Here is a 27,887-nt window from a genome sequence, read left to right on the forward strand (position 1 = left end):
TGCTTCAGCCCAAAGTGACTTAGGCAACTTTTTCTTAGCAATCATACACCTTGCCATCTCCATTACTGTCCTATTTTTCCTTTTAGATACTCCATTATGCTCAGGGGAATAAGTCACAGTGAACCGATTGAAGTTAGAGGATGTGTACTCCTTCCCATTGTCAGACCTTAAAGTCTTCAACTGCATTCCACTCTGTGCTTCCACCATTGCTTTGAAGTTTTTAAACACACTGAACACTTGAGATTTACTCCTCAGAAAGTAAATCCATGTCATCCTTGTCAAGTCATCAATAAAGAGTACAAAGTACTTATTCTGACTTAGGGACTCGGTATTCATAGGACCACTTACATCAGTGTGGACCAACTTTAGTTTTTCAGGTGCTCTCCATGTGGAACTTCAGGGAAAAGACTTTCTGTGAAGTTTTCCTAGCTAACATGCTTCACATACTGACCCACATTCTCCTACATCAATCAAATCCCTAACAAATCCCTTTTCCATAGCCAATTTCAACCTATTTTGATTAAAATGCCCATATCTCTTATGCCACAATCAGGAATCAATAACCTTAATAACATAAGAGATTGGCTTGCAGATGCACAATGCAAAAAGAAACTGTTGCTAGGCATTTCAATTTTTACCACTTCCACACTGTCAAAATTAAATATTGTGCAACTACTATTCTTAAACTCAAGAGAGGAACCCTTTCTCATCATTTGAGACACACTCAGCAAATTATTATTCAACTTATGAATAAAAAGAATATCTTGAATGTATTTGATACCTCTTTTTGTGTTGATAGCCACAACTCCATTGCTTTTTGCTTCAACCACCTCTCCATTCCCAATCGTAACTTTGGTTTTCACAGATCTATTCAAAGAACTAAACATATTAATGTCTCTAGCCATGGGACAAGTACAGTCATTGTCTATGAGCCATTTGTTTGAAGTTGAGAATTGTGGCCCATGTTTTGCCATAAATAGATGATCTCCATGCTGCTGCTCATCAGTGCAGTTTGACTGCCGTGTAGTTTGCTTCTCAGGTGATTGTTGTTTCTTCTTACAGAATTTTTCAATATGCCCCATTTTCTTGTAGTTCCAACATTGGACTTGGGGCTTTCCTTTATACATGCAATCCTTCTCCAAGTGATTTGTTCTATTATAGACACCACAAGGAGGAAAATTTCCTTTCTTTGGAGGCTATTCAGAACCTTCATCAGATTTCCTTTTCCATGGCTTCTTTCTTTATTTGGAAGTTGACCCTTTCTTTCCACCTTTTTGTTTTGCTTGAAAAGCCCCTTCTACCACTTCATCATTTCTCATAGATGCTCTCTACTCCTGCACTTGGAGCTTGCTACACAGTTCTAAGACAATAAGTATCTTGAGATCACATGACTCTTCTATTGTAGAGACTATTGCTTCAAATCTCTCTGGCAAGCTTATTAGTATTTTATCCACAATCTTTTGATCTGAAGTCTCCTCTCCATACAATCTCATTTTGTTAACCAGCCCCACCAACTTGTCAGAATAATCCTTCACAGAGTCTCTTTCCTTCATTCTGTGGAGCTCAAACTCCCTTTTCAAATTCAGTAGCTTTATTGACCTAACCTTTTCACTACCCTGGTACTCCTCCTTGAGCTTATTCTAGACTTCTTTAGCATCTTCAACCCAACAATACGATAAAAGACCACTTCTGATATAGCCCCATGAATAAAGGAGAGAGCTTTAAAATTCTTTGTGTGTAGCTCCTTTTGTTGCTTGATTTGCTGTATTGTTGCATCATCGTCAAGTTCAGAAGGTTCATACCCCTTCTCAACAGTTCCCCACAATCATGAACATTCAAAAGGGCTTCCATTTTTACACATCAAAAATCATAACTTTCTCCAGAAAGGACAGGTGGTGTAGGCAAACCTGAAGTTCCAGCCATCTTCCCTTGCCACAGATCCTTTAAGACCTATTGGGCTCCGATACCATCATAGTAATATGAAGGTCTAGTGCTACTGTAGTAAAACACAAGAGCAAACAGAGATACACACATAAACTGAGCTTTGTGGCTCTCTTCACTTCATTAGAGTCAGTACAAGCATTCCTATAATACTTAACACATAAGAAAGGTCTAGGGCCTTTCTTTACAATCACATAATGAACAAATAATAAAACTTGACTCAGTCAAAGTTAACCTGTAACTTAGACTAACTAGCACAACAACATGATAATTAAACAAACATAAACTTGGACCAACCTAATCATATATAAACCAAACACTGCATTACAACATTAAAACTTTCTCAAGCCATATGGTCCTACAAATCGCAAGAAATATTATTGGACAGCCACCAGTTTATTTATATTTGTCAATACTTGCAGTAGCAGCACCACTACTCTTTATACACTGGCTTCCCCTCCGAAGGACACCCGTTTCCCAATCGTTGTAAAAAGGCCATAACCTTAAAAATATCACACGTATACATGTCAGAAATAAATTAATATAAATTTTATTAAAAAAACGTAAATTAAATACATTCATGAATTCTATACTTGCCTCATTGGGTTCCTGCAAAGAGTAGGACGCATTGGTGTCCTTCGGAAATTTGGACACTAGAATCCCAATACCTTGTCCTCTTTCTCTCAGTACCTATATACATTTGGGTGTTCCCCATCAACAGTACAAACGTAATAATATATATGTTAATTTTTTCAAAGTATTATTATTTTAATTTTTTTCAACTTTGGATACCTTAAATGCATCTTCATCTGTTTTGTCGTCTCCAATATAAACAGGGAATACATCACTACAATTAGCAAACCCTGTAAAGAAACAGGTCATTATTATAGTTAGTGTTTAAAGAATACACATATATATATTGTTTAAAGAATATATATATTAAAGAAAAGTAGAAGCTTACCAAGTGATTCCAACAAAAACTCAAGGGCCCTCCCTTTGTTCCACTCAATGGTAGGTCGGATTTCTAACACCTAAATTACATACAAAGAAAGATAATTTTATTTAACCAATTCTCAAAAGTCATTATGATAATTAAACATATGCCACGTCATATATAGTGCGTGTCTCTGTATAAACCTTCCTCCCTTGTTTAAGCAGGAGCGTTGGGTACTCCTTAATTACTGATCCAACCTGCTCTACCAGTTCCTTCCATTTCTGCATTATAGTAATCTTGAGTCAGTTTAACTTGTATAATATTAATAATATTGAGAATTAGTAATAAACAACACAACCATTAATCTTTACCTCTTCCTCAACACAGCGAAAATGAACAGATAAGCAGAACTTGTTGTTTTCAACTTTAGCTCCCGGAGTTGATTTTGTTCTCTCTACAAGTTCTTTGTAAACCTGAAGGTTCCCAATTCAAACATATTATTAATATATGTTCCGACTTTAATTGAATTCTTTATATTATATATCTAGAGAGAGAGTGCAAAGCTAGATCACAAACTAACCTCATCAATCATAGGAAGAAATTCAATGGCTGGTTGAGTGAGAACAGCTTCACTACCCTGAAAAAGAAAGCAAGTTTTCACTTAGAAAACTCAACTTCAATGGAGGAGGAGAGGACTAATAAGTAATAACAACTTCAATGCTAACACGCTCACTTTCTTGTATTTGGATCCTGCTTCCCGTGGTCCTCTAATATCCATGCCATGACTTCCAGCGTAGTACAGCTCATCCAGTCCAACAAATTCATACAACTATATGTGCAAACGAAACATAAGTCAATATTGACTTTTAATGAAGAAGGAAAACTGAATGTATTGAATTTGTATGTCAAAATGTACCTTGTCTATGCTTCTGCCACTAACTATGGCTGTTGGGAAAGACGTTGCTAACTTTCTCACTGTTGCTCGCATCTAATATGTACAAATTGAGAAATAATTAGATAAATGAAGAGAGAGAGAGAGAGAGCGAAGGCGAGGCGAGCTGGAGGGACAGAAGGGCTAACCTTGTCTGACAAAAAAGCTCGGTCTGGGTCTTTCACAATCGGAGACAGTGTTCCGTCGTAGTCAAGAAACATTGCTATTTGTTTCCCTTTTGAATCATCAATTATGTATTCAAACATGTCCAAAGCAGATGGGTGTTGTCCCTGTCAGTTCCATTTTGAACCTAATCAAACTCCGAAGAAATAATATTGAAATCTTCATTTGGAAACACATTCATGCATGTCTCGAACTTGAGTCTCAAGGGGAATTACCTAAAACTTCAACCATTAGACCAACCTGCCATCTTTGGAAAAATATTGTACACTACTAGTATATTAATAATGTTTTTTTTTTTAAAAGAAACCAGGGGGGCCCACATGCCCCCAGGCCCTAAATATGTAGGGGATTTGAAATGGAATGGCTTAGTAGCGAAGCACTAATGAGCAGAAGCCCATGGACCAACCCAACAAGGTCAAAGGCCCCGAATAAGATGTGCTATCTAGATTGTTAGTAACTAGGCCCAACGGATAGATTGTTTAAACATATGGGCACGTGGGCCTGCTTGCTAACAAACTAGATACCACATCTTATATATCTACACACACACACATATATATATATAGCTTATCAAAATGTTGGCCTGCTTGTATGTATATATCTACATATATAATAATATAATAATATGTGTTATATATTATACTATATATATATCATGTTATATATATAATATGTATAATAATATCATACATTATTATATAATGTTATATATTATATATTATATACTATACAATTATATATATTATATATTATCTATTATGTTTAATATATATATATATGTGTATATCTACATATATAATAATATAATAATATGTATTATATATTATACTATATATATATCATGTTATATATATAATATGTATATATATATTATACATTATTATATATTGTATATATATATTATATATTATACATTATATAAATATATAAATCCAGGAAACCAGTGCAGAATTCTCTAACATTTGGTATTTACTCACCATCCAAGAAGCTTGGTCCTCAACAAGAGAGGGTGTCGATTTGTGATGTTTGGGAGAGGAGGCTCTCATTGAGTCGACCCAGGCACTAATTCTTGCTCCGCCATCCATTTCAAGGTTATTCGACGAGTTTGCCACGTCAACGGTGATGGCCAAGTTGATGGTTGATTCAGGCGCTACCACATTTTGGTTTTCCATTTTTCGCAGTTCTCTCTTTAGTCAGGACTTTCTACAAACACCCGAAACAAATGTTTAATAAATGGTAGTTGTGCGAAGACATTATATGAGCTCTGGTGCCCAAAATGAAATTGACTTCTGCCATGTTTTAGCACCTCAAGTTTCAAAGCTGAGAGACTTTGAGAGAGAGAGAGAGAGTAATGTGTATTCGAATGAAAATCGAGACTTCAAGAGATCGAGATCGAGAGAGAGAGAGAGAGAGAGTGTAATGTGTATTTGAATGAGAGACGGGGAGCGAATGAATTTATAGTAGAAAGTAGAAAACAACCAGATACCAAAATCTCAAATGGGACCCAGAAAAATGCCCTGGGTCCCACAATTTATCAACTTTAAAGCCAGATGTGGCGCCCCGCACTACAACTCAGGGCATCCACACTGATAAGAGTTTAGAGTGCTTGAATCATAATTTTATAGTGAAATGTAGTGTTAGTTGTTCACAATGTATTTTTCTAGTGTTTGAACAAAAATATTACTAATATTTTTCGGTATTTGTTTGATGAAAAACATACTTTCTACATTTCTAGAAAATATGGAGCAGAGATTGTATAAGGTCATTATAATATTTTTCATATGAAATGTAAGACAAAGTTATGTTTGATAGAAGGCTTTCGGAATCAAATGAATAAAAAGATACATTGGATGACAGTAATACACAGAACAAGACAAAATGTAGAAAAAAAAAAATTGTTACAGCATCATGGATACAGACCCTAAAGGTACATATTAGAACACCTGCAGAATTTGATCAAAAAAAATTGTATGTGGCATAATAATTTATAAGCACATAAGTTGCAGTCATGTGCAGTGATGGATGGGGCGGAGAAGGAGGAATGGAAAATGACTTACCCTCTTTAAAATGGGATGTTATTTTCCTTAGGTTGGAGTGATTTCTTCGTGATGATTTTTAGTTGTTTTTCCTTGATCTTATCAATTTTCATCAAACAAACACTAAAAAACATAAGTATCATTTTCCAAGAGTCTATTTTCTGTGAAACAAACGGAGCATTAATGCCTCTTTGTTTCCCCTCACTAAGTCACTATATGCAACGGGAGATGTCTCAAAATTGTGAGAATAAGTTGTGTTGATTAATGATCATGGCAAGCGATTGCAGTCCAACGCACTGAACAGAAGAAAATGACTTGGATTTAGGAACCAAAATTCTTCTCAAGTTCAGCCATACTTGTATAATCTGGAACTTCAAACCAATATCATACATATTGATTGTAAAACAAAGTAAAACATATTGACTGACACTGTGGCTACCCTAATTCAAACTACGACCTCCAACCAACCCCAACATTTCACCTAGTCGCTAGCATGGACATTTTAACTAAACTATTGTGCATTACTTGAACAAAAACTCTAAACATGGTAGCATAACATAAAATGTTATATCTTTCATTTGCATGTCAAAGATATCCATATCTTTGATTTGCATGTCATCCATACCTTCTTCTTCTTTCGAAATTTATTTATTGAATTTTTTCAATATTTTAATAGCAAAAAGACATTATCTTCTCTTAAATGGTATTTAATTTCAAGATTTTGTGTGATTTACTTGCCAAATTTTTTGTATGATTTGGGTCTACATAATTACTTTACCTAAGTATTTTAATAGCAAAAAGACATTATCTTCTCTTATATGGTATTTACTTTTAAGATTTTGTGTGATTTACTTTCTAAATTTTGTATGATTTGGGTATATACATAATTAATTTATTTGTGTGTGAATTGTTGGAACCATTATTGGATAATTATTTATGTGTGCATTGTTGGTCAATCTAATGCATGCAGGGATAGTAACTAGAAGAGGAATGAGAGGACAAAGGTATTGTTGCCTACTTGTGTTACAAGGTAAATCGTGCTTGGCTAAACCACTGCTTCTGTTAAGTATTTATATAGCAAAAAGGAATCATTTTGTCTTAAATGGTATTTACTTTTAAGATTTTGTATGATTAACTTTCTAAATTTTTGTAAGATTTGGGTATACATAATTAATTTATTTGTGTATGTATTGTTGGAATCATTATTGGAGAACATTGCTTGGGTTGGGATGCTGAATAGAAAATCTTGAATTTCATATACATGTACGAATGGCAATGACTGTCCTTGTTTATTTACCACCTTAATATGTAGACTAGAATGGTTGTTGAGAATAAAAATTGGTAATGATGGTTATTGTTTTGACCAATTAACCATAAAGTAACATAGCCCACTTTAGTTAAATTAGCCCAACCCACTTACTTCATAGTTTACTTAAACTAACCCAAACCAAGCCTAGCCCAATTAAGCACTAACCCAGCCCATAAAACCTAAATGAAACCCTAACTATTCTCACTTTCACTCACTACAAACCTAGTTTAGCCCAACTAACCATCAACTAACATTGCCCACTTTAGTCAATCTAGCCCAACCCACTTACCATTCTCACTTTCACTCACTAGTTCACTAGTCAATAGTCACTACATACCATGTTTATCCCAATTAACCATAAACTAACATCGCCCACTTTAACCATAAACTAACATAGCCCACTTTAATTAAACTAACCCAAACCAAGCCTAGCCCAATTAAGCACTAGGCCAGCCCATATAACCTATGGATATCCATTTGGAATGGCCCTTAGAGATGCTGTTAAGTCTTAACTCCTCTTTTGGCGTATTTTTCTCTGAATTCAATTACTGTTAAACTGCCTATTGGAGAATTTATTCTTGTGCAAACGAAATTGAAGTATGCGCGAGCACAGTATGCTTTGAATGAATTGGTAGATGTTTTTAAAGATCTTACATCTTTAGATGTGAATATTGCCATGGAGTTTCCTATGGAAGAAGATGTCACAAATTTAAATGACCATGTGGAACAAGACAATCCAATCTTTCAATCACAAATTTAAATAACCCTGTGGAGAAGACAATCCTTCGACATTGTAGCAGTTGGAACTGTTCAGTACATCGGTTGGAACTGTACTTGCCCCTATCATCTTATACGGAGGAATAACTTACTCAGCTCAACGTATGCGCACCTTCAATATTTTCCTCCACACTAATACATGTGCAGCTATCAACCGTGCAATAGTTTTCTTGCTCGACTCTTGAAGTTCACCATAAATTAAAAGCTCATCCGGTATATATTGTTAGTATAGTTTGTAAAACTAATATCTAAGGGTAATAATTTTTCAGAAATAGGTGACCAATGATATTCTACTGGAAGTTGGAAGGCAGTTAAATAACTGTCATCTGAAAAATCACAACTTTTAAAAAATCATATTGCTTCAAAGAAGTCATGTTAATTTAGAATCATACTGGTTCATAAATTCCTTCTATAAAAGTGTTCGACTCTAATCAGAATATGAATGCATGAATTACTATATCCTTTCACAAAAAGAACAAACATCTCTGTATTATTCTGAGAAATTCTTGAGAGATTTTCTGGAACTGTTGTCGGTAAATCTCTGGGTGCTTGGAATTAATCCTGGGGACAATTTGCCATTTATTCTACAACAAAATAGTGGGGGCAAAGTTCGCCTTAAGGACAGTGTAGGATTTCAATATGTTTCTGCGCAAACTTTTTCTTTCTCAAACACCATCATCTAGTTCTCAACAAATAACAAATAGTACGCCTTCCATCCATGAAGTAGCAAAAATAAAGTAAAGAAAAGTACCTTCGTGACACTAAAATACTACAAGAACTTTCTGAAAATCAAAAGAAGCAAAATTGACGTTATACCTTGGGGAAATTGAAAATCAAGTCCAACTTGCAAACCTGTGAGCATAGATAAATAATCAATTTTTAATAACTTCAATTCAAAATTTTAATACCCTAGTAGCATGCATATCTTGATAAAAAGTCACGGATTGAGTTCACTTACACTGCCAAAGTATCGGTCCAAAATCTCAAACGTAATGATGTATTATTTCTCGAACCTCTAATTCATCATCCTGATCAATGCACACGCAGAAATACAGACTGGCATATCTGCAAAGTTCAAAATTGGAATAAACTTTGTTCATAATCTCATATGAAGCTTTCATGGACAATTATTTCCAGATAACAAGTCCTTCAGTGTGATAGTGAACAGTTAAATTCCTTGCATAACCTTTTATAAACAACTTTGTATCCTCTCCACTCTACAAAGTTACATAGCTTGGGCCCTCAGCTTAGAATTACTCCACTGAGCTCACGAATAACCTTCTCAAAATGTATTAGGCACGTTGTCAGGTACAGTCATAGCCGCAACAAAGCAGCATGATTTTCAGAGATCAAAACAAGACCGCAATTAGAAAGTATTCTTGGGCATACTGATCGAGTTAAAGAAAGGGCATTTCAACTATAACAATTGAATTACGTCATGGTTAGACTAAGAATTAAGAAGTAAAGGTCTTACCTTAGTTTTTTCCTTCTGAGAATAAGGTGAATACCATTTTGTCAACCTAACTTTCCCTAGTTGACTAATAAGGATCACAAAATGAATCTGAAATTCTTGCAAAATCGTGAAATTAGAACCTTCAAGTCATCTTCATTTTACAGCCGGTGACAGTGTGACACAAATGATGAGACAAAATGTGCTCCAGTCGGACACTGCATTAGCTTTTGTTATCGTGATATTAAGGGCAATGATGTTAAAAGTAAAAAAGTTTCGTATCATATTAGTTGCTTCAACTAAGCATAGCTGTTGGAATACACGTGTGTTTCATATGTGTGCCGATGTGTCAAATGTGTGTTGATGTATTTTTTGTATGTCACGTGTGAAAGAAATGCTCTGTGTGTGTGTCTTTATCTAGCTTATTCTACAAGGCTCTTAGATTAGAAAAATTCTAGAGTTGTTCTGTATTGTTGATATATATGTCCTGTGTCGAAAACGAAATAGACGAGAGATTTTTGTTTGTTTTTTTTAGAGTTATCTCCATACTCTTCTTCTCCCAAATCCTAAGAGCACTTGCAATGGTGTTATTTTGTCTGGGACAACAAATATGTATGGAGTTTTGTGTTTTGCTGATGTGGTTGTATTGGGTTTTGTGTTTTGCTGATGTGGCTATATTGGGAGATGTGTTTTATATTGAAAGATTGTGTTGTAGTGTAGTTTTATTGGGGACAACATGGAGGGAATGAGAATTTGTTGGCCACCATGTTGGGTGGGAAGGAAAATGTATAGGAATTTGTGTTTTGTTGATGTGGTTATATTGGGAGATGTGTTTTTTTGATATTGTTGTATTGAGAGACGTGTTTGCTTTGACTTTTTATGAAATAGAAGTGGGACCCAATATAAATTTTTGCTGGGCTAGCAAATTAAGACTACTGCAGTTGCTCTAACAATGGTATCGTAGAGGTTTCTTAGAGGGTCTGTGAGACTTTCGCTGTGCTGCTGCCATTTCAGAAACTAACAAACAACGGCTTGCCACATCACCAGCCATTGAAACCAATGCCCTTAATTCACGCGATTTGACAAGATGCAATTCTTCGGAGCATTTAATACCCGTCTCTTCGTAATGTATAAACTTCAATGTCCATAATTACCACATTCAAACCTTGAACGCCTAAACGACAGCTCAAGTCAATCAACGTGACTACTGGAGCGAACCAAGTCAGTCAACATGATTTCTTGAGTGACATTCTAAGTCAATCAACACGGTCACTTAAGGAAATCAAGTCATTCAACACGACTGCTAGAGCAAACCAAGTCAGTCAACATGACTACTTGAGCGATATTCCAAGTCAATAAATACGATCACTTGAGCAAACCAGAACAACGAAATCAGAACAAGCCTAAGGTAGACCAACTCATGGGCATTCAACGCCGGACGCCTAGTGGTGAACCAACCTCGGGCTCCCAAGCCCGAGATGATCAACGACATCAACTGTCGACCAACAACTCAACTCTGTTGCGTATCAACCACCCAACTCAACTCTGTTGGGTATCATACTCGTGCAAACATGTGATCTACACCACATAGATCGTACAATTGAACCATGATCTCCTGCTCTGACTTGGCCGTCCAAAGGAAATGATCATCTGAGACCATTGTCGAACCTGATCCCGACAAACCGGATACGACCCCTGTGCCTAGAACGCCAAAACAGACGACCTGCAACAACTATCTGACACTAAGCCGCCTAACTATTGCACGATCTCGTCCTTGACCAATCAAAATGAGCCACGTACCCTGACACCCAACACCACCTTCCCATGACCATCTACTACTTGCAATCTTGTACCTCCAACGTCAGTCTTGGTCGGTCAAGACCTAATGCAGTGCGAGAGCTTCAGGAAGATTGGACGAAGGTTGATTGCCCTTCCTCATTTTTGCAAATTTTTTTTATTTATCTTATTTTATTATAATTTCATTTTTAATTAATTAGGGTTTACTTAGGATTTTATTTTTCTACTACTATTTAAGGTTGTAAAATCTCATTAGAGAGTAGCTTTTGTTGAATTGAATTAAAACCAAAGATTATTCTCTAACCCTATTTTCATTCAATTCTTGGTAGATTGAATCGGTAGAAACTGTATTACAATCGTGAATTTTCCTTAGTTCACATCGCGCACTCCATCAGTTGGTATCAGAGCTTTGCACATTCCTAATCATGCCGCCAAGGAGACAAGCTACTGGAAAGCACGCGACTTTGGAAGAGGTGTTTGCAAGGGAGGATGCGGGTCTAAATCAATAGATCGAGCATGTCATTGAACGAAAGATGGAAACATTTTTGAGACAGATGGATCTGGTAACACAACGGCTTGATGTGTTGTCGTACCAACAAACCCACCACCGAATCTGTAGGAGGCAAATGAGGCCGAATCTAACGAAGTATTCGCTAATCCTTTTTGGCAACAAGAGTACAAGGGAAAGGATACAAGTCAGAAATCCTGATCCAAGGCGCTGGGAGTTAGGATTATAAACTGATGATTTCAATGCAGGTAAACCAATCTATGATTCGGAAGAGGAGGATGACACGGATGAATTATCAACACCTATCTTTGATGAGGAAAAGGATGAAAATTTGAACGTGAATTTCATCGATTTGGGGATAGATGAATTATAAGTCCCAATTTTTGACGAGTAGGAAGATTGGACGAAGGCAGATTGCCCTTCCTCGAGGAAGGCCAATATTTTTGCAATTTTTATTTTTTTATTTATTATAATTTCATTTTTAATTAATTAGGGTTTCCTTAGGGTTTTATTTTCCTTCCACTATTTAAGGTTGTAAAATCTCATTAAAGAGCAGTTTTTGTTGAATTGAATTAAAACTAGAGATTATTCTCTAACCCTACTTTCATTCAATTCTTGGTGGATTGAATCGATGGAAGCTATATTACAATCGTGAATTTCTCTTAGTTGGCATCACGCACTCCATCAAGACCCCACTATAAAATCCGCTCTCCCTCATCATTAAGGGATATATTCATTCTCACTCACACAAGCAAAACTAAAGCTCTCGTCTTCTTCAACCTTCAGCCCTTTCTAAGCTTTCCTTACCTTGCATCCTACATCGATTCATTATACTCCAATACTCATACTTCACATCTGCATTCATACTTTACGATTCTCAGATATCTGTCTTGATCAAAGCCTATCACAGTATAGATGGCCATCTTCGATAAGATCTTTGAGACACGCACCATATAGTATCAAGCAGCTCAACCTAGCTGAACAGGAATATAGTGAGCCTTTATTTAAATTAACAATGGTCTTAATGAATCAATCCCCTCTATCCAATTATCAAGCATCTTCTCAATTGAAAACATTGTTTTTTCTTCTCTGTACCCCCGTAATAGATGAAACTCTTATGACATACTAATTCACTGCCTAAAACGACTCTAAAAATTCTAGATAAGAACAAAAAATGAGTGCTCTCGTCCTTTGCGAGTTGATTGAACTTTTGGTCACTGAAAAATATTTTCAAATGAAATAATACTTATCACATATTTGTGCTTATAATTATCTCTCACTATCTAATCTTTATTAATTAGACATAACCAATAACTCAAAGATATAAATTTTTTAAATATGATAATACTACATTTAAACATTTTTTTTTCAAAAACGGGGCATATTAAATCTTATTAATTAGATAATCTCATTCCAAAATTTTTTAAAAACAATATAGTTGTGTCTTCTGGTTAGATTCTAGAGAGACCAAACAGCGTAGGGTTCATGGATTCATGGGTATTGCAAGTTTTATAGGGCTTCAACTATAAACTTCGATTTCTCTACTGTGTAGCTTCCAGTGTGTGTTTAAATTTTGTGTTTTTGTTTTAGTACATAATGTACAATTTTGAGTTTCTATAATTTCTTTTTATGTTCTGCTCATTCTCCAATTCCACTGAAATTTCCTTTTTTGATCCTCTTCTGAGTTTCACTGTTAATGGTGGGAAATTCTATCTTTGCAGGTTTCATTATGGTGAGGATCTTGGCTGCTGAGGTTTTATGGCTTGGCTTTGGTTTCTCTTATGATGCGTGTTGGATTATGTACTTTGATTAAATTGATCTTCATAATTGTTGTGTGAAATCTAATGTTTATCTTCTTTATGTAGGTGCATGTCTTGGGGAATGTTTAATTAAGATCAAATATTAGAACTATTAATTAAGATCAAATATTTTAAGACTCTACGTGATAATAATAACCACACTCAAAATTTTGAATTCTCCCAATTGAACTCATAACTATAGACATATTTGAATTTTTTTTAATCCTTTTAGTTCTTTAAAAATTTATTTAAATGCACATTTATTCACTATATTGGTAAGATTATTCTCACCATCCACCTTGGCCACAAACACCTAACAACTCATACACTGTCGGTTAATGTATTTTGTCTGCAACATTTTTCTATGTATGGACACTGAACACTGAACAGATAACAGTACCAGCAACCTCTGTTCATGCCATTATGCCTTAAGAAATATAATGTGCTTCTTGATTAGCTACTATCTTTACGAGCATACAAAACGAAATAAATCTTTCTAAGCAAGTAAATAGTCGAAGCTCTCCTTTGCCCAAATTTGATGATGTTCCTTTCACAATTCATGTGCACAAAAAAAATCTCTTGCATGGTGAAAAACCTCAAGCACATCAACATGAGAAGAAGATAGCATTCATTGACATCAACAAAATATGAATATGAAAATCAAGGCCAAGACTACAAAACGATTTTCCTATTCAATATGATAGCACGTGGTACATTCTTTTTGTAGTTCTTTCTATGAATTTGTTGCCCAAAATTTCTGAGCCATTCCGATTCTTAAAATGTAAGTATAATGTTTGTCAGCTGTTCAAAATTGACAGATTAATTAATACTAAAAAATTTTAACTGGCTTTGCAAGATGTCATACAATTGTTTTTTTTTTATTGTTTCATGGATAGAAAATGTGCAATCCTTTCTGATGGAACCGTGGGCGTTAATGTTGAAGCCTCAGTCAATAATTTGTTAAATTCGTAAACTAAAAGACTTGTAATCATTGAATGAGTAACTAATGGTTAAATGATAATTTAGTTTATGATAATGTGATATTCAAATATTTATCCGAATGTATTAACAACTCTATCTGAGTATGATGTCATCCCCTATCATTAAGTCTTCTGCTATCTCTCAAGGTAGAATAACTCCCAAAAAATAATATGTGGTACTTGAGAGTCATTTTGTTTATAACCTTAACAAAATATTTCTAGATCCATATTTTATAGCAAACAAAATTATGCATATATTTTTTTTTTAAACCTATTTTATGTGTTGGTTCTCATTTTAATGAAATTGTAAAATTTTCTATTATTCGTGCATCACACAAGTCCAAAAATACTAGTTTTCTAAACAAAAAACCTAAACAGGAGGAACCTCAAAATTTCCCAAAAAAAAATTGTAAATCCTAAATAAATTCAAAATTGGGTTCGGGGGGTCGATTGATCGTAAGGAATGTATTAGCACCCTACAACACCCACTCAACGATTACCAACACTTAAACAAGGGTAGCCCTTTTTATTTTTTAAATTTTTATTGAAAACATTTTGGAAACTCTTTCTATACCGGAACAAAATAACACAAATAAGAAGTTTACAAAACTTTTATAAAAAGATATTTTTGAAAATTTATTATTATTATTTTTTTTGAAAAACTCCTTCTGTACAGGTACAAAATGCCACGATGAAGAAGTTTACAAATATTTTGTAAAAAGGTTTTTCTTTTGAAAACGTATTTTTATGTCCGACTTTCGAATTTGATAATAATCATTTCGATTAAAATCATTTTTTTCGAGTGGGTGGTAAAAACCATTTTTGTCGAAGGCGACAGCTATCCCAAACTTGGAAATTAAAACAAACATTAACATATTAAATCAAATGTTGGTCCATAAAAGAGAAATAAAATAAAAAATACTAATGGCCAAAAAGAAAACAAATCAAAGAAGCTTAAGTTGGCCCAAAAGGAAGAAAGCAAACTTAATAAATTCATTGTTGGCCCAAAAACAGAAGCAAAAATCAGCCCATCATGAATCCAAACTTAGCCCAAAAACAAGAATAAAATCAGCCCAAAATGAACCCAAAAACATAAATGAAAACTTTAGTCACACCCCGATTTTTACTAAAGACACCTCAATTTAAGTTGATCATCCCTTGTAAAAATTAATTGACGGGGTGTCTTTAGTAAAAATTGGGGTGTGACTAAAATTTTTTAAACAGAAACAAAATCAGCCCAAAACACAGCCCAAAAACAGGTCCAAATACTGCCCAAAAATAAGTCCAAAAGCAGCCCAAAAATGGAGAAAAAATCAGTCCAGGACAAGTCCAAACCCGGCCCAAAGGAAAGCAAAAAACAATTCAAAATAAAAATCTAAAGTTCTTCGCCATTCTCCTTCCTTCCAAGACAACAAAAATGGCTAAATCATCCTTTATATCCTTGAAGTTGTACACTTTTCTCGTTTCTATCCTTAAAGTTTAAAATTTATCGATTTTATCCTTAATGTTACTAAAACCAACCCAATTATGTCCCGAGACCCATTTTCCGACTGTGTAGTTGATGGAAATTGCCTATGCGGCAATCGGAATGACAAATTAGCATACAAGTGTCATTTTTTATAAGAAAAAAAATTCAGATCATTTAAAATGCCAACTCATCAACAATACCTAATTACAATTTAAAAAAAAAAAAAAAAATTCTTCTTCCTAGACGAATGACAATTTCTTTTATGGCCTGGTGCAGAATCTGTAGATCTTTTATTTTTCCAACTCTTCAAATCTGATTTCATAAGTAGTCTACAATTGTTTTATATTGAAACAAATAATCAAGGTCTGATGTGTTCAAGGAAGCAAATACCCAACTCCCATCACACACAAAAGAGAGCAAAAGCCAAGAAACCCATGAAAAAAAACCTCGATGGCAATAATGGTTTGGGCATTCGATGGCAGAACTCCAACCGTGCCATTCACCAATCTCTTCTCCCATATAAAAACCTCGCAGATCTGAAAGACTCATAACCCAGCTACAATCCACGGTAGTCCCTCTAGGCCACGTTTCTGTCCCTTCGGCTCCGAGCAAATTCTATGTATTACCGGCAATTTGATGGACGAAGACGAGGATTATGATGACAGTGAACAAGCACTGGTGGAGGCGTGGAGCAAGAAGACTGGGGAAGGAAAGCTTCGTACTTCTTAGTTTGTACAGGGGTTGAGGTTTTTTTTTTTTTTTTTTGTAACTTAGGGCTTCTTGACTTGGTGTTTAAATGACGTGGATTGCAACCAATATGTGTTTTTAATGTTGTGGATTTTATATTTAAGTTTGTTTTTTTTATTTATATGACACAGTGGCTTTCCGATTGCCACATCTGCAAACTCAGGCAAACAATCATGGGAATAGTGAAATTGGGATATATTTAGATTGGTTTTAGTAACATTGAGGATAGAATCGAGAAATTTTAAACTTTAAAGACAGAAACAAGAAAACTTACAATTTCAAGGGCATAAAGTATGGTTTAGCCCAACAAAAATGGCAGTAAAATAAAGAAAGAATAGTGAATGTCTTAAAAGGAAATATAATCTCTGAGAAAAAAATTGTCCAACCCAAATAGTGTACTCAGACGCCAAAGTAGATACTTCCATTTGAGTGAAGAAAGCTCAAGAGGGTTTCATCCCATTTGCCATCGTTCGAAAAATAGAGCGACAAGGCTTCCTCTTATACAGGGACAAAATCCCACGAAGGAGGAAGCCCCCTCTTTTTTTCTATTAGAGAAAAGTTCAAATGGGTATGCGAGATGGAAATCACTTCTATGGTTCACAAATGCAAAGGGGAAATGAAGAGGAAACTAAAACCAAAATCTAGCCAAGGCAATCTCTACCTTTTTCCTCGTTCTTTTTCGTCTCTCCCATTTTCTTTCTCTCTTCTCCTCTCCTTCTTTCTGTTTTTTTTCCTCTGTTGCTGCCGTCCTCCCCTCTTCTCTCTCCCGTTTCTTTGCTACTGCCCCTTTTTCACCAAAACCAGCCCACTCTCTATCCTCTCCTATTTCCTTTTGTCTCTTACGGGTCCCCCCACTTTCTCTAATATTGCCTTTCTTTTTATGCTATGTTAAGAGATCTTTTAGGTTTTGGATTTATGGGCTTGGGTTTAGATTTGTGACTAGGTCTTGAAACTAATTGGGTCTTAGATTTTTATGGGCTTAGGTTTGTGGGTCAAAGAATTAATTGAGTATTTGGGTTGGGACACAATTTGGCTTGGGGTGGTTTGAATTTAAGGTAAATTAAGTTGGGTTAAAAACGAATGGGTGTCGATATTTGCACACGAGTTTGAACTCAATGCACACATATTTTCTTTGAATATTTTAGTTTACCAAATTATCTTTAAATGAAATTACTTTAAAACATATATACTTTTTGCACCCATATTTTTTACTCAATACAATTAAATTTAATTTAACTTTGTAACCCTAATCCTTTTAATTAAATTTTTATACAAAGGATCTTGTCTTCTCGCCTCCTATCTTCTATTGAAGAAGCACGTAAAAAACATTGCACTTGTCTAGGTGTTTTTTCCCCTAGTTTCAACCATGTTATTTGCATTTCAAAGCTATCAAGTATCAACACTCTTCATCTTTGTGTGGATTTTTTGGCTTATGTGCGGTTGTTTTCTCAATTACTTTCTGAATACCATGTGCAGGATGGAGATGTCTTTACTATATTGGCAGCCGCTTAGAGGCCCCAATATAGTAATGGCGCTGGCATATATGAGCGCCACTTCAAGGACTACTTCTCCTGTAAAGTAGTTTCTATCAATCTAGTTTACAGTCGACATTTATGGATGTGACAGGCTCATATCCCTTGGTATGACGTTCTTTCATATAAATATCTATTCATTAAATACTGCCTGCAATTCTACCCATGCTCCCATCAACACTTGTCTTCATCATTTCGAATTGTTACTTTTATCTCATTATCTATCTGTCAACCCTGAGACAACCGAAATAATAGACTTTTCATACATCTCCTTTATACAAGTTCGTCCAATGAGACAAGTGGAATAAACACACAATTCCCGAGGTTGATTTTCATTCTTTTATAAATACCCCCCTCCATCCATATGCGGGGGGGAGAGCAATTTCCAACCTAAAAAACAAAGAGAACTATACTTACCAAACCCTCACAAAATACACTCAGACAAAACACTGAAACCATAGCCGGTCTTCCATCTCCGATAAATACTGACTTGATCATCGGAGCCTCCACGACCGGCACCACCCAAACCGGTTCGGGAGCTTTTACGGTCGTCCTTGTTGTGACGTTTGCAGGATTTAAAGTTGCAAACGGACCCCACAGAGATAGAAGTTGACCTTTCAATGATTGTAGCAATTTCCCCTACATTGACGAATCCAGCAATTGATACGCATGTTCCTAATCGGTTATATTATGCTATAGATGTGGAATCCCCTGCTAGAGCTATTGGCGGCGACATGTCATCAATTACATAACCTGGCATAGTAACTACCAATACCGACTCTCTTCTAGAAGTAATTGCGGGTATTGATATGCAACTTAAAGCAAATATTAACACTGGTTTGTCCCCTAGACGCAATCCTCTTCTTGAATGTCAACCATCATCAAGACTACAGGACTATGTTACATACATGGTAAGATATTCAATAACTAATGCTCTTGGATGTCATAGATTGTCATCATCTCACGCAGCTTATCTCAGTACCATCACTAGAAAGGCAGAACCTCAAAGCTTTCCCAAAGCTAATCATCAAGAGGTCTGGCGGCGGGCTATGCAAGAAGAGCTTCAAGCTCTGAATGAAAATCAAACTTGGAGTGTTGTTTAACACCCAAAGGATAAGAAGACAGTAGGTAGCCATTGAGTATACAAGACAAAATTCAAGTATGATGGTTTCATTGGAAGACATAAAGCAAGATTTGTAGCACAAGACTTCACTCAAACATAGGAATAGACTACAAGGAGACATTTGCACCTGTGGCAAAAATGAACAATATTCGAGCCTTGCTATTGATTGCTGTAAATCGTGGATGGTCTTTATCTCAGATGGACGTAAAAATACCTTTTTGCATGGAGATCTTAAGGAAGAAGTATATTTGAAACTTCCTCCATGTCACTCTAAAAGCAGTGATTAGAAATTGATTTGTAAATTGCATAAATCCATCTACGAATTGAAACAATCTCCTCGTGCCTGGTATGCCAAGTTGAGTGTTGTACTTGAAGACATTGGGTTCAAAAGAAGCAATGTTAATCATTCTCTATGCTACTTTTCTAGCTGCCAAACTACTATTCCTCGTCAATTTCATTGCCTTAATGGCATCAGTCTTATCCCTTTCTTCTTCACTTGCACAACCCAGTTTGCTAACAAGGGAGAGCGGGTCTTAGGGTGTAACATTGATTTGCGTCTTAGGTGTTCGCATGAAGTCTAGTGAAAGGTAGGTGTTTTTAATTTATGTCGAGATCTTATTGTTACGGGTGACCATGGTGCAACGTAAATATGTGATAGATTTGCTACATGAAGCTGATATGCTTGAATGCAAGCTTGCTAAGACATCTCTGGATAGTGAACTTTAGCTGACTATTGATGACGCCGAATTTCTTGAATCTCCTCAACTTTATCAAAGGTTGGTCGGAAAGCTTATTTATATTATAATTACAAGAATCGACTTTAGTCATGCGATTAGTATTGTGAGTCAATTTATGCACTCACCCACTACAGCCCATATGGTTGTGGTTAAACGGATTCTTCGCTATTTAAAAGGGTCTATCAGGGATATACTCATGAAAAGTAATGGTCACATACCGATGCATGGATACGCTGATGTAGATTGGGCAAGCAATACTCTTGATCGAAAATCGACTACTGGATATTGCATATTTGTTGGAGGAAATTTAGTTTCATGGAAAAGTAAAAAAAAAAAACAACTAGTAGTTGCTCGTTCTAGTGCCGAAACAGAATATCGCACAATAGCTTCTACTGGTTCTAAACTTATGTGGCTAAAAGCGTTGCTTGCTAACTTAGGTTTTTCTCACCCTCAACCTATGTCTCTTTGCTGTGATAATCAAACTGTTATGTATATTGTCTATAATATGATATTTCATAGAAGAACCAAGCATATCAAAGTCTTTTGTCATTATATTCGAGAAAAAATTCAGTCCGAGTTGATTGCCACTAAATATACTCGAAGTCAGGACAACTCGTAGACATATTCACCAAAGCTTTATCCTCAGCCCAACTCATTGATTGCATGATCATTCAATCTATGAATTGACCCGTGGATATTGGGGAATTAATGACATGAGTATGGTAGAATTATGATGATTAGAGTCTTTGAGTGTGGAACTAGGGTGTTAGCAAAGCCAAGCCTTGTTAGGAACATTGATTCATAGAATTAGGTGACTACCCCTAAGCTTTCATCGTAGGCCAATGAACCCGATGGCCTTCATACTTACATGGAAGTAGGGGTGGCCACAACCGATAACCAATCCATAACCGTGGTTATTTGATTTTCGGATTCGGTTTTTTCGGTTACGGTTTCGGATACGGTTATAAGTTTTGCAAATTCTAGGATAAATTTTTCGTTATGGTTATTTTGGTTACGGTTTCAAATATAACCGAAATAACCAAAGACTTAAGTTAGGCCCAAATACTTAGGTTTAGCCCCAACCCAACTCAAATAGTGCAGGTCTAGATGTCTAATTCTCACAATTACGTTTACGACTTACGTTTCTACTAGTCGACTACGTCTACGAGTGGACCGTGTACGTCTACGAAAAACACAGTTACGATTCACGAACTCTCCCGTCGTCACCGTTGATACTCGATATGGCTTCTTCTCAAATTCTCTATGCCTCGTTGCTGGTGTCCCTTCCTTGAGTTCCCTTCGTCGATCTGGCTTCTGGGCTCTCCGTCTTTCACTATCAGTCTATCACATCGTCAAAACCCTAACATAATTGTAAATTTGTAACCCTAACTGAATTTTCTCTGATTCATCTTATTATTGGTTTTTTCGAACTGGAATTTATCTAATTTGGAACAGAAATTTCGAATCGAAATTTCTCTAATTTCTAATATTTGGTTCTTACATGGGTTTGCTTCTGTTCATGGGTTTTGGGTTCTGTTCATGGGTTTTGATTATCTTTTTTTTAGATGTCACTGTCGACATCAAATCAATACAGGAGTCTCAAAATAATCCTGTTAGCCTTGAGTCAGTTGGTAATGAAGAAGGCATTACCTCAGAGGTTGTAGGAACAAAGACTACAGATGCTAACAAGGAGAATATGGAAAAGAAAACACGATAAGAGGTTTGGGAACCCTTTCTAAAGCCTTTTAGAATGCAGCAGGAAAGCTTAGGACAAGATGTAACTACTGCAATAATGAATTAGGAGCTGAAACAGCTGCAGGAACAAGCTCATGGAGACATCACGTTTCAATATGCAAAAAGTATTCTCGTCCTGTTGGCCCCAATCAGTTCGAATTTTGCCTTCAAAGATCTGAAGGGGGGAATGAAGAAGCGACTTCATGGAAGTTTGATCAAAGAAAGATTACAAACGCACTTGCACGCATGGTTGTTGTGGACGAGTTGCCTTTCAATTTTGTTGTTGGTGATGGTTTTATTCAGTTTATGAAATCTGTTTGTCCCAGGTTTCACATACCATCAAGGCAAACCATGACTAGAGAGTGCTATAGATTATTTGTGGAGGAGAAGTCTAAACTGAAAAATTATTTTGTTGAATCGAGACAACGAGTTTGCTTAACCACAGATACTTGGACATCATTGCAGAAGATTAATTACATGAGCCTTACCACACACTTCATTGATAATGATTGGAATCTTCGCAAGAAAATTATAAACTTTTGTCCTATTTCTAGTCATAGGGGTGAGTCTCTTGGTAGAGATATAGAGATGTGCTTGGCAGCATGGGGTATTGATAGCATACTTATGGTCACAGTAGACAATGCTTCTGCTAATGATGTTGCTATAGATTACTTGGCTAAGAAAGCCAAGAATTGGGGTACTAGTGTCATGAAATCTAATCACATTCACATGAGATGTGCTGCACACATATTGAATCTCATAGTCAATGATGGCCTGCGAGACATTGATGATTCTATTAATCGTGTTCGAGCAGCGGTAAAGTTTGTTAGACAATCTCCGGTAAGGCATCAAAAGTTCAAGGAGTGTGTTTTGATTGAGAAAATCGAAAGCAAAGGCTTATTGTTTTTGGATGTGCCTACTAGATGAAATTCAACATATTTGATGCTGGAGGTAGCATAGAAGTTTGAGAGGGCGTTTGAAAGATTTGATGCCCTTGAACCACGATTTAGGGTTGAACTTTGAGATAATGGGGTTCCTACAGAGTTGGATTGGGACAGAGTCAGACAAATAGTGATTGTTCTACAACAATTCTATGAGTTAACATTGAAAGTTTCCAGTTCTTTATATCCTTTTTCATGAAATTAGTATCTTGCATTGTCTTTTGCTAGAGTGGAAAAAATGTGATGATATCGAATTGATGTTAATGGCTGAAAAAATGAAAATCAAACTTGACAAGTATTGGGGGGATACAACAAAAATGAACATGTTTATCTATTTGGCTTTTATCGTAGACCCGAGGCAAAAGATGAAATGTTTGAAGGTGACTATTGAGGAGATGCATGAGAAGAATATTGCTGAAACCTTGATTGATACAATATCAAAAAAGCTTGAAGAGATGTTTAATGAGTACAAGCTGAAAATTCTACCACAAAGTGGAGACTCAGGTTCATGTAATTCAAGTGAGTTGCCTACTAATTTACAAGCCAATAATGATGCAAGAACTAGAGTCCTCTCTAAGTTGAAGCAGCTTAGGACCGAAATGGGTGGTGCTGAAAATAAATCGGAGTTGCAAAGGTATCTAATAGAGGATATTGAGAAGTATAGTGAGAATTTTAATATATTGGGGTGGTGGAAGTTAAATTGCAAGAGATTCCCTGTCGTTTCAGCCATGGCACGTGATCTCTTGGCAATTCCAATATCTACTGTTGCTTCTGAATCAGCTTTTAGTATAGGTGGTAGAATTCTTGATTGTTTTAGAAGTTCACTCACTCCTCGGATTGTGGAAGCACTAATTTGCACCCAAGATTGGTTGAGAAAGACTGCAATGGTAGATGAATAGGATCTTGAAATGCTTGATAGTATTGAGGATGGTAAGCTTTTATATAAGTTTTTTGGTTATTCTATTTTAATTTTGTTTAAATTGTTTCCTAATGAATCAAAATGTTTGTATTGTTCATCTTAACAGATTTAAATATGGTGCAAAGTGGATTGGAGTCTATTACAGAGTGAAGATGTTTGCTTTTCTACTTAGTGACTCTATTTAGTTTTTTAAAATACATATAATTACATAGTGACTCTTAGTGACTCTGTTTAGCTTTTAGAAATGCATTATGTTTAGTTTTTAGATTTGGGATGGTAACTTCACTCAGTGACTCTGTTTGGTTGCCAAGGTCACTCTGTTTGGTTGCCAAGCAGATATGAAAGTAACTGAAATTACTGTTGATTTTGTGAAAGACTAGCATTTTGTATAGGAGATAAGAATTGTTCCCAGTTATAAATTTAAAATGTTATGTTGCTCAAATTCGATTGTATTTTTAGACAAAACCGATCTGATCCGAAAAATATGGTTATTTAGGTTATGGTTATCTGAACATAATGGTTCGGTTATGGATTCTAAAATATCATAACCGAATCACTTCGAACATTTCGATTATAGTTAAAAACCGAACCGAAAACCGAATGGACACCTTTACATGGAAGTCCTCATACCCAATTTCCTTTGCGTTCATGTGATTGTTTGATCGCACGCCATTTCACTGTGCATGATTGTGTTTGCATGCTAATTATCTTGAATATGAGAATTGATCATCCACGGAAAGGACTAAAGGCTAGAGCTTTTTATTAATTATTTTCATCCAATCATCTTTACTCGAGTCATTCGGCCACTTTTTAGTTTCTTTGCTTTGATTTGTTATTCGTTGTGTTTTTAGTTTAGAGTTAGGCTTTCATTCCATTCACTTCAAATTTGCATATTGCTTCCTTGTAGATTTGATCTCGGTCTCACCGAGTATATTATTTGTCAATACCCTACACTTGAGGTAAGTTCACACACAAAATTTAGTGTCAATCAACCTCGAATTTTTGGTTACCAAGAAATGCCTTATCGAGGAATTTGCAGCGGTTATGTCACAATACCACCGCCGGAAGAGCATCTAGCTTAGAGCTGGTACAACCCATAAAACAAATTCAAAACCCACAAAATAAAATTTAAAAGAAAAACCAAACGAAAATACAGAAAAGTTACCAAATTGAAGAGGTGGGTTGGGAGTTTGTTGCTCGGGAAAATCTAAGGTTGGGTGAGAAAGGGAGAGAAGAGGTGAAGGTAGGGGTTGGGTGTCATTTTTTTATTGGACAATTTCCGCATGTGTCTGCCACATGAAAATTGATAAAACAAAAAAAATTGCATGTTAACAATTAATTGCTACTCATCGATGTTATGACAATAAAGTGCTCCGAGGACTTCTTTGGACCATTTTTTGAAATCAAGGGGTTGATTTAGTCCAAAAAAAATATAGGGGCTCAATGACCGTTTTAATAAGTTCAAGGGTTTCTACTATACTTATCTCTTATCAATTCCAAAAGATATCTTCCACGTGATGACATGCTTCAAATATGTCTAATCATTATCCTTATTCATAGACTTAGTAGGTAGAACATATAAATCATATTCCCAAAGATACTCATCAAGACTAACATTGAGAACAAACTGTCAACATAACAAATTAAAACATAACCAATGACTGATAAAAAATAAATATTTATATAGCCATTATATTACACATCACAAATTACATCTCCTAAGCTATATCACAAAATTTTCAGTGTTATTTATTATGGAACAAGCAAAAAAAAGTATATTTATATATATATATTGTCAATAAGCGTTGATCACATTTTCATAGTCAAACACAAGTTTTTTATAAAAAAAAAAAAAAAAATTTGCCCTCGCTACTCTGTAAACTTTTGAATTTCATGGAAGCAGCAATGCCTTTACCGCTTTATAAATCTGCAATCAAGATAACAACATTAGAAATGGAGAACAATAAGACTAGTCGGAGAGTTTACCACAGGCTCTAGAAAAATCTTGACATATACAACTAGGTGATGGTGAATGGAAAAGAAGCTGTTGATGCTCATTCTTCAGGGCAAATCTTTGATCTCATCTTGATAGACATGGATATGCAGGTCATGAATGGCATTGAGCTAAATATACATATAAACTTTGCATATGTACTCATTGTTGCCCCAGTATCATAAGTTTGAATCATATTGACTGTTTAGAAAGATGATTTATGAAGGTTAAGGGGAGCGTACCGGGTTGGTGACCTGAGTTTAAAGCTGGCCCAATTGTCTGGAGATCATGTTGGGTTGGAAATTCTCGGTTACTAAGAAAAAAAAGTTAAGGAAGAGATGGTTTAGGAGGAATATATAGAAAAATACATAAATTGTCATTATATTACTATATAATTTTTGGGATTATTGACTTTAGGAACAATCAATATCTATACAATTATTAAAATATATATCATAAATTACAAATCCCAATTTAAAACATAAATAATAACACAAATATATAAACATATAATAATACTGATAAGTGTAAAAAATATACACTTTTAATAATGAATTATTAAGACATTTGTCACATAATTAGGGCTTAAAGTGATTATTACACCACTAAAATGCAAATATCAATTTTCACTCACTTTGTATTTATTTTTATATTTTCAGGCCCAATTCATACCAACCAATGTTCAACATTTGCTAGCTCATTTCATGAAGAGCCCATATGCTTGTGTCTATTACCATCTTGATCAATTTCTTGATTATCATTTGAAAGCCCACCATATGATTTGTCAAAATCATTTGACATCATTCCATGCATCACCATCATTATAGTACAAATTGGACATTCAATGGTAGTGACTCCACTTAAATGCAATGATGGTGATTCCACTTAAATGCAATGATGGTGATTGATGGTGATTCCACTTAAATGCAATGATGATGACTCCACTTATTTTGTCATGGTTGGTCATTCAATGGATGGATAGCTCCTAATTTCCTATAAATAGAGAGCTAAAGGAAACAAGAGAGGAGAACATTGAAGGAGGAGAGAAAGAGGCAAAAGGAGAAGAAGAATTAGAGAGTGAGTTCTTGAGTTTTTATTTTCTATTTTACAACAATTCTCTCACATATTCTTTCTAGAATTTTGTGAGATTAATTGTTGGTTTTGTAAACCTAGTATGAGGAACTAATCCTCTTACTAGGGTGATGATGGATCCACTCTATTGTATCTAAATAAATTTGGTTTGATTAATTATTAGTTTATTTATGCCATGTCAAGTGTTAATTAGTTATTCTTTATTGATAATTAAATCTTGATGCTTAGCTACCATCTAGGTTTGATTACCATGATGCAAATTGAGGCAAATGCCCATGTCCAATTTGAGACAAGCTTCTTGCAATTAATACCGGAGTTACCTAGACATAAATGCCATATGCTAGGATCTTTGTGATCACTACATAAGTTACCATAAATCCTAATGCATTCTTGATTGTCTTAGCCAATCCAAATGCCCATGGTTGGTTGCAATTAAGAATAGGCGTGGTAAGTCAGATGCCCATGACTATTACATAAATTAGGGGACTTGATCTTTGACATGCATGAATGAAATGATAATTGTCAGCTAAATAATTTAAATACAATAGAGTTGGTGAAATCGGATCCCTAGTGTTTGTTTATTTGTGTTAATCCTTATTTATTTTGTTTCCATTGATAATTACAAAGAGTTGGAATTGCAGATATTTTATATTCAGTCCCTGTGGGTACGACACTCGTATTTGCCACTTCTATACTACAATTGATTCGTGCACTTGCGAGTATAATTTGGGTTTGGGATCGCTATACTTTTAGCGGGTCATAAACCCCACATCAAGTTTTTGGCGCCGTTGCCGGGGACTGATTTAATATATTGTTATCTAACTCTTGTATATATGTATATATACATATTAGTATACTATACCTCCTTAATGGAAGGTTTTTCAGTTTTATATTTATGGATGGCTTAACCGCCCCATCTAATTATATATTATTGGCTGGTTCTACTGCTACCGCCC

The 27,887-nt window shown here is 35.4% G+C and overlaps 1 protein-coding gene across 1 annotated transcript; it reads right to left on the minus strand.

The window, feature by feature from the left end:
- Positions 1–1,328: 1,328 nt before the first annotated feature.
- On the minus strand, positions 1,329–5,161 carry LOC120002643 (probable trehalose-phosphate phosphatase H). Its single transcript, XM_038851403.1, has 15 exons — positions 4,967–5,161; positions 3,956–4,096; positions 3,792–3,863; positions 3,609–3,704; positions 3,456–3,512; positions 3,247–3,348; positions 3,079–3,156; positions 2,903–2,972; positions 2,734–2,804; positions 2,539–2,631; positions 2,388–2,443; positions 2,281–2,299; positions 1,891–1,950; positions 1,605–1,804; positions 1,329–1,554 (listed from the first exon to the last, which is right to left on the minus strand). Exons 1-15 carry the CDS (start codon positions 5,159–5,161, stop codon positions 1,329–1,331), a joined length of 1,536 nt encoding a protein of 511 aa, XP_038707331.1.
- Positions 5,162–27,887: the final 22,726 nt, after the last annotated feature.

This window comes from Tripterygium wilfordii, chromosome 7 (genome assembly GCF_013401445.1).
Source record: "Tripterygium wilfordii isolate XIE 37 chromosome 7, ASM1340144v1, whole genome shotgun sequence".
Lineage (NCBI taxonomy): Eukaryota > Viridiplantae > Streptophyta > Magnoliopsida > Celastrales > Celastraceae > Tripterygium > Tripterygium wilfordii.

What these genes read in the sequence shown, in the direction of transcription:
- LOC120002643 (XM_038851403.1), bottom strand. Translation starts at nt 5,161, where the DNA reads ATGGAAAACCAAAATGTGGTAGCGCCTGAATCAACCATCAACTTGGCC. An exon ending in GTGGCAGAAGCATAGACAAG is followed by an intron (nt 3,705 to 3,791) that starts GTACATTTTGAC and finishes TTGCACATATAG; the next exon opens with TTGTATGAATTTGTTGGACT. An exon ending in GTTTTTGTTGGAATCACTTG is followed by an intron (nt 2,805 to 2,902) that starts GTAAGCTTCTAC and finishes GTTTCTTTACAG; the next exon opens with GGTTTGCTAATTGTAGTGAT.